Below are 13,912 nucleotides of genomic sequence, written 5' to 3'. Positions count from 1 at the left end.
ACAAGCTGGCATGTTAACAGCTGCAGCTTACCTGTGCAGCAGATGGCAAAGAAATTGAGTGATATGAGCATTTTAGGCTCTATACAAGTGCTAAGGTTCTCATGATTGATGGAAGGTGTCACAATGCTTTGAGAATTAAGGCTTAACACCAACAAAGAACGAGATCAAGATTATTTTCATGCCATGTCAACACCCCATTCCATTTGTAATGATTTAGAGCAAGTAATTCCAGAAAACTGAGAGAAAGAAATAAATCAAAAACATTGTTCAAATAAAAAAAAAGTTTTTTGTCTGTACAAAGGAATCTCTTCCCTCTCAGCCAAGTTTTAACACCCCATCTTCCTCCATCATACCATTTCTGGGAAAAAGAGCAAAAGGCAAAGTCAAAACATGTCAGCTGTCTTTTGAATTCACAGAGGAATGTTGGCAAGTTTTTATCCTGTCAGTCACTTGGCCAGATAAGAATTTTGCTCTAAGATTGATGCCATTGCATACCAGCAGTTCCTACTCTGTGTTTTCCCATAGAAGCTTCACTGTTAAAGGCATTTAAAATATTTCAAAAGCTCACATCCTCTCTGCCCTGGTCCAGGCTTGTTTAAACTTTTTTGTTTAAAACAACCATATTTCCCGATCCACATTGAAGCACCTTGTGGTGATTTCTTCCACAACTGCGTCAAAATGTAAAACATATTTTCTTTCAACGTATCATTTATAAATAGTCAGTAAGAAAAAAAGATATTCTAAAAAGTATTTCTTACATGGGAATTTGGAGTTTTGGTTTAGGTAGATTTAGGTTTCAGAAATCCACAAATGCCAACCATGCAGACGTTATAAGAAAAAAATGTCATGTTGAAATGCTGCTTTTAAAGCAATGCAGGTTTAAATATAGTTAATTCCTATTTAACGCTCTTCAGTCAGATTTATATCACAGATTGCATCTTAATCTTTGTTTTAAAATATTTAATGGTTGAACGATAGGCTGATGAGTAAGCACTCACTAATACTACAGGTCATTACTTAGTTTTTTTAAACAAACAAAATGTTTCTACCTTCACACAAATAATCACTATAATAACACATCAATTTTAAACCATAGGATTTAAAATGATGTTGGCTCATGCTTTAGATTTACAGCTGCTTCAGCGGTTTTGGAAAGGCTTTCAGATATCGTTAATGGGTGCATTCTTATGTTGGATGAGAGATCCTGGCTCATGGTTCCCACTATAAAACATCACAAAGGTGTTCTGTTGGGCTCAGGTCAGAGCTCTGTTCAGTCAGGTTCCTTCACACCAAACTGACTCATCACAGTCTTTATGCACCAGTGCACAGCCATGTTGGAAAAGGAAAAGATAGTCCCTTATCTTTCCCCACAAAGTTGGAAGCATGAAAATGTCCATAATACCTTAAAATGTTGAAGCATAAAAGCTTCCTGTCCTAGAATGTGTTTTTTTTTAAATAACTTTTCTCTATTCTTACAGCATATTAAGTTTTTACCTTGGTAAACACACAGATGCATCTCATAACATTTGATTATTACAAAAAAATGAGCTCCTTTTCTGTCACTCATTAAACAAAAACAAAGTTTTATTGAAGTCTGTGTTTTTCTGTTTTTTTCATGAATATGGCTTACAGATAATGAATACCCAAAATGTAACATCTCAGAGAAGTTCAATATTTGAAACTCATGTTAATGGGGGAGTGGCGGCCTAGTGGTTAGGGCATAGAGCTTTAAATTCTAAGGTTGGAAGTTTGACGCCCACTCCCACAGACTGCCACTCTGGGTGTCTGAGCAAGACCCTTAACCCTTCTGCACCCCACGATGGCAGCTCACTGCTCCCCAAGGGAATGAGTTAAATGCATATGGGGTAAATTTCTCCAATGTGAGATCAATACAGTTCAATTATTGCCATACCCTAAACAGCCGATTAACTTAAAATGCCTTCCCAGGTTTGCCTAGCCTTTAAATAGTGTCTCTGTTGGGGTCACCTATATGGGAAAGATGGCTGACGTTAGAATTTTAGAGGACAGACACTGAGACCCACCAAAGAAGGTCATTGCTAAGAATTCACAGACTGCTGTATACAACCTGCAGAAACAGTGTTGAGAGGATCGACAAGCAACATTTATTGGGGGAGCTTCAGGAGAGAGGCTGGAGTCAGCAAATCCATGGCACCACAAACAGTAAACATGGGTGAAAAAATTGTCAAGCCACTTCTGAACCAGAGAAAACTGTTGTGTGGTGGTCCAAAGATTTCTCATAGGTGAAGGTTGCATTTAACTCTGGAGGAAGAGACAAGAGGCACAGAATCCATATTGCTTGAAGTCCAGTGGGAAGTTTTCAGAGTCATCGATGATTTGAGTTGCAATACCATATACTGCTGTAAGCTCACTGCATTTCGCCACAGCGAACACAGCTATCTACCAGGAAATGCTACAGTCCTTTTGACTGCTAAAAACTTTTAAGCATATCCTATTTTTATTTTCCTGCAGAATTTGACACCTGCCCTCATCGCAGATTCATTGACCTGAGGCCACTACCAAAGCAACCACGGCTGCCATTGCACCTCCCTGAGTGCAGGCTGATGTCCTCCATGCTACACTGATGCAGAAATGAATGCATAGAAATGAACATACATTTTGAAACCATGTTTTTATCCTCTGTTTACATTTTATGAGACAATGCATCATCAAAAATGAGCAACTGCTTTATTTAAACACTGCAGGAACGTTTTTAACATGCTGACACTATAATGTATAATGTTCTCCATGTCACTATCATACCCAGTGTTGTGTTCCTGTTTTTGAAGCCCGAGGGACTCTATTGCCAATAACATGACTCTCGATCCTCCCTTCATTACACCCTGAGTATTGTTCCAGCAATAGTTGCAGGCAATAAAAGCTTTTAGGAATGCAACGTGTTAGCCAAGTCACAACAGAAATTTCAAACAGTATTAGTGGCTAATCTAGGAAAAACCTGTTTTTGTCTCTATAGGGTTATGTATCCCTGTGAGAATTTGATCTATGTCAAGCCTGCTCTTCATGGCAAGAAGAGAACAAGAGAACAGGCCACCCGATAAGGCTAAACCCAAAAGAATGGTACTCATTAATGAAGAGAGCTTTTTGCAGCGGTGGAGCAAAAGGGCAGGGGTGAGGGGATAGGTTGACAATGATACAGGAGTGGTAGATATAAAACTTTTAGAAGAACTGATGATTTATTAACATGTAGTAGCAGAGACAACTGGTGCTTACCGCCTGAGAAACACAAGAAGTCAGGTCATGTTTATCGGAACGCTTTATTCATTGCTTTACGAGATGTTGCATAAATTCAACTGTAGATTTCACCAAAAAAAGCCTGTTTTTGAGGTCAATTGTGATTGGTTGTGTACAGCTCGACAAGGCTGTGCTTATCGGCTCATAACTTACAAAAAATCTCTTTGGTATCCTTCTCAAACCACTGCTGTGTCTGAAATAACAATACAAACATTTGTATAAAATATAAAATAAATTTATTAAACTTGTCTGTTAGTTCGCAGCTTACAGTAAACAAAATAATAATTTTTTCGGCCCCCCTCAGTGGTAACCAAACCGGCAGAATCACCACACCGGGGAACGCACACACTGCTAGCACACATGCAAACATACTTTGAGAGGAAAGGGGTGTTTGAAAAAAAACCCAAAAAGAAATGCAACAACGTCCCCTAAAACTACTTTTTCTGAGTAAGTTTAAATAATTATTAATAAAAATACTTTATATATTACGCACCTCATTACTCACATATCTCAAATCCTTTGCAGAACCAGCTGCTCCGGCTAGAGAAACATGAGCAGTAGGGCTTTATATCTTGTTATCAGTTTAAATTAATGAGATCGGGGCAGTCCTCCAAAAAGTGTGGTGGTGGTATACACAATATTAAATCCACAAAAGAGGCAGGAGAGAGGAAATAAACAGATTTATAACCCCTTTCTGAAGATTTAACAAAAAAAAATATATATATATATATATAATATTTAGGGAATGTGAAAAACCAGATAAGAATATAGCTCCTTAAATTAGAGGGGAGAAAAATAAAATATATAATACAATTATATTAATAAAAGTCAAGGGGATAAGCAGCATTTTTATATTTAGAGAAAGAAATATTAATATAAATAGTATGACACATATTGCCATATTACAATCCACAATACTGTCCAAGTACCTGGGAGGATTGTTCTTTTCTCCCTGTGCCGGGCAGACTGCCTGCAGGTGTCCGGTTCAGTGTGAGAAAGAGGCTCAGAGCCCAGCTCTGCCACCGACATGAGAAAACAGTCCTTTTCCTCAAATTCCGCCCCTTTCTTCTCAGCTTTCACACATTCACGATTTTTCGTCGTTTCTTTTCTTGCAGTTTTCACAGATACTAAAACGTCTTTTTTCTTTCATTTAACATCCAAATTTTGGTTGCTTAAATGAAGATTTCCACTGCCTCCGACTCCAGGTCGTCCAAGCCACTGAAGGGATCTGACAGCATCTTCTTAGGCCCTGCCTTGTCTGGAGTTTGAGAGAAAGAAGAAAGAAACTGATTTTATAAATGTATGAAGGTTAGAACACTGGGAAACAAATAAAAAAGTTTTCCATTGACTGAAAAGGTTAATGGAAATTGTCCTCAGTCACAGAAAGCAGTCTGTTGAATGTGCTCAAGTCAACAGATTCACATTACTTTTCAACCGTGCACATTCCACAAACCCCTAATTATGAAGCATGACCTGCACTGATGCAACGTGACCGGCTGGTTAATCCTCCCCATAGTTAATCAATGAGAGAATCCATGACCAAAACTACTGGATGTGTGCATTTTAAGTTCTTAGCTTTCTAATGTGGACTGTTTAAGTATTAAACTGCGATTCTGATCCGGTCCCTCACCGTCATTTAGCTTAGTTTTGCTGGTTTCCTCTGTCTGCTTTTCAAGCGTTGAAGGTTCCGACTGTGCAGGGACTGGTTGGGTCGGGCGAATGTCATCGTTTGACAGATTTTTACCTGAGGAGACCATCACAGAAAATGTCATTATCTTTCTGTCAAACATTTTTTGTACTTCTCTGAGATTTGCAATTACTCTTAACGCCTCTGACCTTTACTCTTGCTGCAGGCCGTGCTGATGGAGGGAGTGGAGGAAGCTGGTCGTAGTAGAGTTCCCGCCGTGTTCATGGGGTTCGCTCGAGGGCTCTGCTCATCCTTCTGACTCTGATCCTGATGCAGCCGCTGGGTGAGGATCTTTATCACAGCATCTTTTTCCAATATCTGAGCATAAAGGGCTCGAATCCTGAAGTAAAGGAATATAACAATAATGGTAAGGGGAAAAAAGGATAAACAAACACAAAAATCCTTTCCATCCTCCTTTTCTTAAAATACATTACCTGTTTTCCATTTCCTGGTTCCTGTGGTCAGGAAGTGGCAGGTCTTCGTTGAAGCTGTTGTTAGAGGAGTTGCAGGGTGAATGGTTAATGATGGTTGTGTCTCTGAAACAAACAAATAAAAAATTGTTAAATAAATATACAAAATATTACTGGTTTAAATTCAACTCTAAACTGAAGATCTGTCCAGCTAAATATTAGCTAAAGGTTAAGTGAAGTACCTCTGAGCAGCAGCAGTGGCCGCCACCTCCATGGCGAATTGTCTCATTGTGCTCTCCTCAAGGTATTTCTGCTCCCAACGCACCATGTCAGCTTCCAGGGCCAGGATGCGCTCCTCGCGCTCACGTAAGCGCTCTTGGAGCGAGCTTACGGTCAACCCAGGGGGCTGAGTCTGTCTCTGTAATAACCAGATGGAATACTGTTGAAATTTACTGATGTAAACATGTTTTCTGTCACAGCTTTCCTTAGTGTAGAGGTCTACCTGCTGCGCCCTCAGAGTCCTCAGCTCCTGCTCCAACCTTGTCCTGAGCCTCATCTCTAGACTCTCCCTTTTCTCGCACGTTGACTGCAGCTGAGCCAGCGCGCTCTGGAGCCTCTCTACCTTCTCCACATACGCTCTCTTTCTCCTCAGCTCCTCCTCCAGCTGGCGACCTCGTCCCCGAGCCGCCTCAAGAGCCTCCTCAAGGCGCTTGGTCCTAATGCTCTGCTCTTCCACCGTCACTCGCAAGCGCTGTATCTCCCGATCCGTACGCTCCCGCTCAGCATTCTGCTCCTCATCTGAAAGATAAAACAGAATCGAAAGGTAAGTCTTAATAAATGTGGGACCGCTTCAGGAGTAAGTGTAACATGAAAACCTTTTTGGTGGAATTCTAAGGACTTCAACGTGTTATACCAACCTTGAGATGCAACATTCAATTTGTCAGGGATCGGAATTTTCAAACTTTACCCCGATTAGCTCTGATTGGTGATTCGTAGAAGAAATACTAAAAATAATTTTTCTTTCCATTACTGAATGCAGCACAATTATGTTTATAATTGCTTTTTGACAAAAACAAAAACCGCATTTCAACACCATGACATACATAGACTAATATATATATATATGTATTATTAGTGGAATATCATCATTCCTGTATTTTCTTTTAGTTTATGAAAAATCACTGGCATCAAATCCTTACAACTATTATTTTTCCTCTTTCGAATTATCGAATTATAAAAAAAGAAGTTATAAATCAACATGAGTCAAATGAGAAATCGACAGGCCAGACCACAAAGACAAAGCGTGTTCGCCACATTTCTGTATGAAGCGGATTTCAAAACCCACGTAATAATTTCCAGAGTTGCAACATGGTGGCCAGTGTTCTCCATTTAGTGAAACAGTTCTGGAATGCAAAAAAAAAAAAAAAAAGACGAGGGAGGAGGAGGAGGAAGGGGGGGGGGGGGGGGGGGGAGCTTCCCCATCCCTTTGACCCACATAGCACAAAACATTCCTCATCAAGGCCATACAAACACCAGCACTCTGCTTGAGTCCAGATCCTCAAACAGTCACCATAAATCACATTCCCAACAGGTGGGTTTTGGGGGGTGGTGGGGGGTAATTCCTACCACCTCTGCTGCTGCCCTATGATTAAAGAAAATTAAAATGCTTCATTTCCTTTTGCTAAAAGCTGCACGGACCAAATTCCCTCTTAATAAGCCTTCTTAGCCAATCAGCCAAAGTTATGCAAGAGAAATCCTCATGTAAAAACCTCCAGGAAGGGGCCCCATGATATGCTGAAATCCAGCTCAGTCATGCATTGAGTTTCTAAAACAGACACCAGCCTTGGATGTAGTAAGACCTTTGCTAAGGGCCATCTATTAACAGGCATGATTTTGTTTGGAAAATTAGCTTTACTGTTTTTGTGCTGCAGATCTCAAAGTTGGTTTGCTGAACTTAACACCCAAGTGTTGAGTTCTTCATTTGATAGAGCAATGAAGCAGTTTTACCATGGTGGACTGACTGAGAATAAACATAAAAAAACCCCACTTCGAAGTCCTTCATCCTCTCACATCAGGGATTCTAGGATAACATATAGCTGACTTGTAAGCACACCAAAAACATCACTGCTAACTAATTGTTTGCAACTAATGATGCTAAAGTTTGCATGTGTGCTTAGGAGCACACATGCAAACTGGAGGGTAAATAATATTTTGGAATACATTTAATTATCTTGGATTCGAGGCCTAAGTTAGCTTAAATGTGAAAAGACAGATTTAAGCCTTTTAGTCTACCTTTAACAGTGATGGCTTTAACTGTAGCACCGTGTAAAATATAAAAACAAACACTTGACTTATAAACATGTTATATAACTTTATAATCTGAAGGTATTGTACGCCCAAAGCTTTATAGCTTTAACACCTTTAAACATAGTTGACAGTAAGCTTCAGATGTACTATTGATGTGCTTTAGTTTCAAACCCAGATCCCTATCTTCAAACCAGACCATGCTAATTATGTACTTTTAAAAGTCAAAAGTACTTAGTAAACCCAAGGAAGAAGTAATAAATGTGTAACTTTAGACATGTAAGATATAACAGCAGATTATGTAAAACTCTGTTTTGGTATTTAAAGACTTAAAACTAAAGCTTTTAATATAATTTAAGACCCTGTTAAAACCCCTCCCTGAGCTATATAATTGTAAAGGGAATAGGGATTCCTTCATTTAAGTATGGAATTTCATTCTAACTGTAAAAAGATGAAAACCATCATTTATTTGGGGTTTTGTTTTGGCCAATTTGGATTTTGATATCCCAAAGCGATAACAGAATCAGATGCCTTTGTGTTTTATAATATCTTTATTGGTTTTGTTCAACAAAAAAATGGTGGATTACAAGTTTTTGTTTTTAGTTTTTACCTAATCTTGTTGTTCTTTCAGAGAACACAATTTAGGTAAAGCAATGTCATGTAAAGTTTTGGAATAGAAGATTAGAATTCAACTTTTTTGTCATTACACTGTCACAAGTACAAAGCAACGAAATTCCCTCTCTACATTTAACTCATCCCCTTGGGGAGCAGTGGGCTGCCACTGTGCGGCGCCCGGGGAGCAGTGTGGGGTTTAGGGTCTCGCTCAGGGACCCAGAGTGCAGGCCGTGGGGATCAAACAGGGTACTTGCAACCTTCTCAGAGCACAAGCGTACTGCTCTAACCACTAGGCCAACACACAAGTCAAGCTCTGATAAAAAAATAAAAATCCACAGATGCCAAATAAAGTAACACACTTACTTTGTTCAAGGAGTTTAGCCATGATGTGCTGGTTGTGGTCGGCCACCTCTACTTCTTTAGCTGCGTGGGTTCTTGCTTTGTCCAGGTTTTCTGTGATGCAGTAATGTTTATAAGTTAGCCCAAACAGCATCTGTTACTGCGTCCTGCCTCTCTCTCTGATACGGGATGTTTCTTACCTCTGAGGTCTCTGTTAAAATCTTGCAGCCTCCTGATCTCAGCCACCAGCCTCCTCCTCAGCGTCTGTTCCAGGTTTTCCCTTTTACTGCTGCCCTGCATCAGCGTCTCATAAGCCTCTGAAATGCGCTGAATCTCCTGCTCCAGCTAGAAATGGAGCGAAGAAAAGAAAAAGAAAGACATTTTTGGTTAGCTCAGCTTACATGCCACAGAGGCTCTGGAATGGTAATTCATGCTTTTGCAATGCAGCTCTTAAACAGAAATGTGTGTTTCCAAGACACATTTCACAGTAGGGTTAGGGTAAGTAAGGTATGTTCTAAGATTAGGTTAGTAATAATCTGTGTGCAGTTGTGGGGGTTCGTGTGTGGTATTGTTCTGAGAAGGAAATCAAGCCTGCACCACTCCCTTTAAGACTGATTTATATCTACATTCCTGAACGCTGATAGCCGCAATTCCAGGTGTGTGTGTGTGTGTGCGCACTTGCACTGGGGCATTTAAGGCAATAAGCATAACGAAAGACTGACAAGGATTTGGGAAAGTTGCCAGTAGGAGGGAAGGTGTACATGCCTGAGCCTGGGCTGTGGAAACGGCAAATAGACACCCACCATTACAGCAGTCACTCAGGCATGTTTACTCAGGGCCGCGGCCCGACGGGGAAAACTTTCCAACCCTGGCAATTATCATTCTTAAGGGCTGAGGCACAGCAGAAGCCATGTGACATAACCACGACAGAAAGTAGATCGATTATTATAAAGATTTGGCAGAGGTGTTGAGTGTCACCGAGGCTGCTGAAGCTGAACAAGGATATTAAAGGCATGTTGGGATAAATCAGGAGTGAAATAGGGAAAAGGAGCCTCTTAAATCCAAAAAGGATGAGAAAAATATGCTAATTTATTTTTTTCAACCCCAGTCTACCACTTTACCCTATTACCTAACTAAACGGCTGCCGTGTGACAAGGCCAGTGTTACCCAGAAAATCAATGGCCTCTCTGAAAATAAAGCAGGCGCACAAGGGCCTCCAGCATGTCAGCTAAACAATGAAAGAAGTGTGCAAACACAGGAGCGGGTTGTGACCTCTGTTTGTGGCCCTGCATTAAGGAAATGTAGCAGCTGCTGATCTCATCTGTTTGTTCACAGGAGGGCTATGTGCTGGCCCCAGCAGTTCTCCAGATATCTTGGATATCAAGAGAGCAACTGTCAACTGGAGTTGGGTTTCAAAGGCAGAAAGTTGAGAGGAAGATTTTACTGTAGAGCTTTTAAGAATTTAATTCTCATATTTTTGTATTTTTTTTCCCAAGAATTAAAAAAATGCACCCTTTTTTTAATTTTCTTGCATATTACTGAAGGAACCATCAGATTCTTACCTTCTGAATGCGGCCGGTCTTCTCCCTGTGACTTTCCACCTCTTGCCTCAGCCTCTCATTTTCCATCATCAGCAGCTCCACCTGGTTTGGTTCCTCCAAGCCAGCAGGTGGCAGACTGTTAAATGTGTTGTAGCTGGGTACGTCTGGCTGATCAGGCTGGACATATCTATGAGAAAAATGTATCTTGTGATAAGAGGCAGAGTATGGTGGGTCTAGCTGCCTTGTTGTGTTAGGTCAGATTTGATAGCAGCCTTATTTTAACAAAAAAAAGGTCATCTTAAAGGGATAGTTCGGTATTTTTGACATGAATCTGTATGGCATCCCGATCACCAGCGGCATGCAATCACACTGACTTACCCCTGGCAGCGTCCTGTGAGCAGAGTTATCGTCCAGTTTTGGTCAAGCCGAAAGTAGTCCTGCAGGTTTTTAGGAACAGCGAAATAAAACTTTTCTCTTCCCAAAACATTATGTGTCCAAAAGAGTGATATTTTCGCATCCCAAAAACATTGTAGTGGAAAAAGTCACACGTCGTTATCAATTGGTCCTATTTTCTCTCTGTTCGTTTCAGTGCGCGCCGTCATTCAGACAGCGAGCCCAACAACAGCCATGTCTCCCTCCGCCGCGGAAGGAGACATGGCTGTTGTTGGGCTCGCTGTCTGAATGACGGCGCGCACTGATACCAACAGAGAGAAAATAGGACCAATTGATAACGACGTGTGACTTTTTCCACTACAATGTTTTTGGGATGCGAAAATATCACTCTTTTGGACACATAATGTTTTGGGAAGAGAAACGTTTTATTTCGCTGTACCTAAAAACCTGCAGGACTACTTTCGGCTTGACCAAAACTGGACGATAACTCTGCTCACAGGACGCTGCCAGGGGTAAGTCAGTGTGATTGCATGCCGCTGGTGATCGGGATGCCATACAGATTCATGTCAAAAATACCGAACTATCCCTTTAAGTACCATCATATTATAATTAATCAGACAACAGACAGGGTTGTGCGTTTTTTGTACCATCCTAAATATGGAGCACAGTCAGAATACCAGAGACTACTTAGGTATCTGTGAAAATGCTGCTGTCGTATGCCAAACATTACAAACATCTACAGGGCAGGACTTGTTCCTCTGCAAGTACTTCTATATCTGATTCAGTATGCAGACTGTAGCGTGACTCATATCTGCAAGTATGTGTTTATGCATGTGAAACACAAAGGCAAGTATTGGGCGGGCTGAGAGGTAATACCAGTGATGTGATGTAACGCCACAACAGTCTCTAAAACACATCAACAAAAATGTAGTGATGTAAAACAAAGTCCCTCTTCTTTACCTGTGAGGCCGAGCCAGTGTTGGTTCCTGGACTTGGTGAGGGATAAAACCCTGGCCCTGGATGGGACTGCTGTATTCTGGGGGTGGGCTTCGCTTGGGTGCGTTTTGCGCCGTCCGTTCAATGCACTGTGGGGTGTAGTAAGGGAGCTCGGGATAGCTGTGAGAGTTTATTTTAATGGCTGCAGATTTAGCAAATACATCTCTTCTCTCCAGAGACATCTGCATGAGGTGTTCGCTGAGCGAGCGCACGTGGCTGCATTTTTGCCCCAACAGATCAGCTTCTTCATGGAAGGATCCATCACCCAGAACAAGCTGCCCCTCGTGGAGCTGATTGTGAGTCCAGTGAGAGGATGGGTACTGAGAGTGTGCTTTGGCCTGCTCGTAGGTTGGCAGCTTCTCTCCGTGTAGCTGGAAGCCACTTTCTGAGTGATGGTAGTCCCCTTGGTGCTCCTGGCCCTGTGGCTCCTGCCTCGCTGAGAGCTGGGGAAGCAAAGGGTCCTCCTGAGTGAGGCTTTCCAGAGAAGATCTGGGGCTTCTGGTCATTTCTCCAGCACTGCTGGGTCCACTGTTGCTTCCACTGCCTCCACGCAGGGCCTGCTGCTGGATGGCAAGTAAAGTGCGGGTGTCTGTAGGGTTCCCATAGCGGAGCTGCTCCTGGATGAGCCGGTGTAGGACTGTGCCAGACGGCTCCTCAGTGGAAGACATAGTACAGTGTTAGAAAAAAAAAAAAAAAGGAAAGGTTTTCTCTAAAAGAACCAGTAGAGCTGCTTTGCTTCCAAATAGGATTTATTTTTCAGTAAATCAGCTGTGAACCTGAAACATAAAGAGACAAACATACAGATGATTAAAGATCTACATGAACAAAATGTAAAACCTTTGTGTTAAAGTGAAGGAACAGCAGCTCCAAGTAAACATTGCAAACAGCGACATTCCTGGTGACTTTATGTCATTGCAGGCACAAAAAAAAAACTAGATGCACCAAAAATTATTTTCTGTTGGGGGAGCAAAAGCGCACAGAACCAAGCTTTTATAGTTTACACTTTTAAAACTCGAATATCAAAACTTTTAAACAAACAAACACATATAAATTCTTCAATCCTGACAAGATGATTAACTCATCATTAAAAATGTAGCCTCTTTATCCTGGTGCGGCTTTGGATCTAAAAACAGCTTCTCTTACCAGCTTTCATTGACAACACAACGCTCCGCTCGGAGTGGATTCAATCCTAAAGTATTTCCAATATTTCCGATGGGTTTGAGTCGAGTTAAACGAGCCTCATGTCGCCTCGCGCCTCTCTTTCTGTGAAATGACTATGGAGAGAGCAGGCGGCGATAATAAGTAACCGAGGAGGGACTGAGGTCGGAATGCCAGGAATGTAAAACGCGAGGTCCCTCAGGGATCAAAAGCGTAAAAAAAAAAGAACGGAGGGAGGAGGAGAGCTGCGCTTTATTAGACCAATGAGAAATGAAAAGCCAACAGAGAGAGAAAACATGAAAAGTCTCTCATAACCTTTAAGATAATATACTAACATTAAAATGAAACCCCAATCACTCTCTAAAAAATGTTCAATTTCATTTAAGAACAAGAAAATGTTGTATTTTAAATTGTGACATCATAAAAAAAAAACTAAATGCAACCAAGTCTTTTAGTAATAAATGTCTATAATCAACATCTCAAATCAACATCTATAATCAACATATATATATATATATATATATATATATATATATATATATATATATATATATATATATATGTGTGTGTGTGTGTGTGTGTGTGTGTGTGTGTGTGTGTGTGTGTGTGTGTGTGTGTGTGTGTGTGTGCATAGATAGATAGATAGATAGATAGATAGATAGATAGATAGATAGATAGATAGATAGATAGATTTTCACACCAGATGTTTTTAAACCAGTGCAGAATTTACCCTGAGAATCTCTGTTTAACAGGGATTCCTACAGGAGTATATCACATAGATGAGGAATGTTGTTTTGCGATTCATGAGGTTTAGTATGACTGCCAGTGGGATGATACTTGGCCAACAAGCATAAAGATCTTTCTCCTAAACATATATATATATATTTATATATATATATATATATATATATATATATATATATATATATATATATATATATATATATATATATATATTATTTTTTAAGGTTATATGGACACTGCAATGTAAGTAGAACAGAAGAGGGAAAACAGAAAAAAGGAGAAACGATGAAATAAAGAGGACATAAAAGGGAGATAATAATAAAGCATTTTCAGTCTGCTTCATCACCTGCAAAGAGATGTAAAAAGAACAGCACAACCAATGGACATGGTACGAGACATACAATAAAGTAACACCTAGATACTATCGCTGAAGTTTTATTATTTAATCTGACATG

General features: G+C 40.5%; 1 protein-coding gene across 2 annotated transcripts; it reads right to left on the bottom strand.

Annotated features, from left to right (window-relative positions):
- Nucleotides 1-3,276: 3,276 nt before the first annotated feature.
- On the bottom strand, nucleotides 3,277-12,893 carry amotl2b (angiomotin like 2b). 2 transcript variants are annotated; one of them, XM_038289318.1, is made up of 11 exons: nucleotides 12,699-12,890; nucleotides 11,520-12,331; nucleotides 10,188-10,353; nucleotides 8,826-8,970; nucleotides 8,650-8,739; nucleotides 5,870-6,165; nucleotides 5,610-5,785; nucleotides 5,392-5,493; nucleotides 5,107-5,297; nucleotides 4,901-5,014; nucleotides 3,277-4,528 (listed from the first exon to the last, which is right to left on the bottom strand). In XM_038289318.1, exons 2-11 carry the CDS (start codon nucleotides 12,221-12,223, stop codon nucleotides 4,443-4,445), a joined length of 2,070 nt encoding a protein of 689 aa, XP_038145246.1. In that variant the 5' UTR covers nucleotides 12,224-12,331; nucleotides 12,699-12,890; the 3' UTR covers nucleotides 3,277-4,442. The 2 variants fall into 2 exon arrangements, with proteins under 2 accessions (XP_038145246.1, XP_038145245.1); XM_038289317.1 differs by having other exon boundaries at nucleotides 5,610-6,165; nucleotides 12,699-12,893.
- Nucleotides 12,894-13,912: the final 1,019 nt, after the last annotated feature.

This window comes from Cyprinodon tularosa, unplaced genomic scaffold (assembly GCF_016077235.1).
Source record: "Cyprinodon tularosa strain WSP-4 unplaced genomic scaffold, ASM1607723v1 ctg267, whole genome shotgun sequence".
Classification (NCBI taxonomy): domain Eukaryota; kingdom Metazoa; phylum Chordata; class Actinopteri; order Cyprinodontiformes; family Cyprinodontidae; genus Cyprinodon; species Cyprinodon tularosa.
The sequence above is the reverse complement of the archived record's forward strand: the minus strand, read 5'-3'. Positions and strand labels throughout refer to the sequence as shown.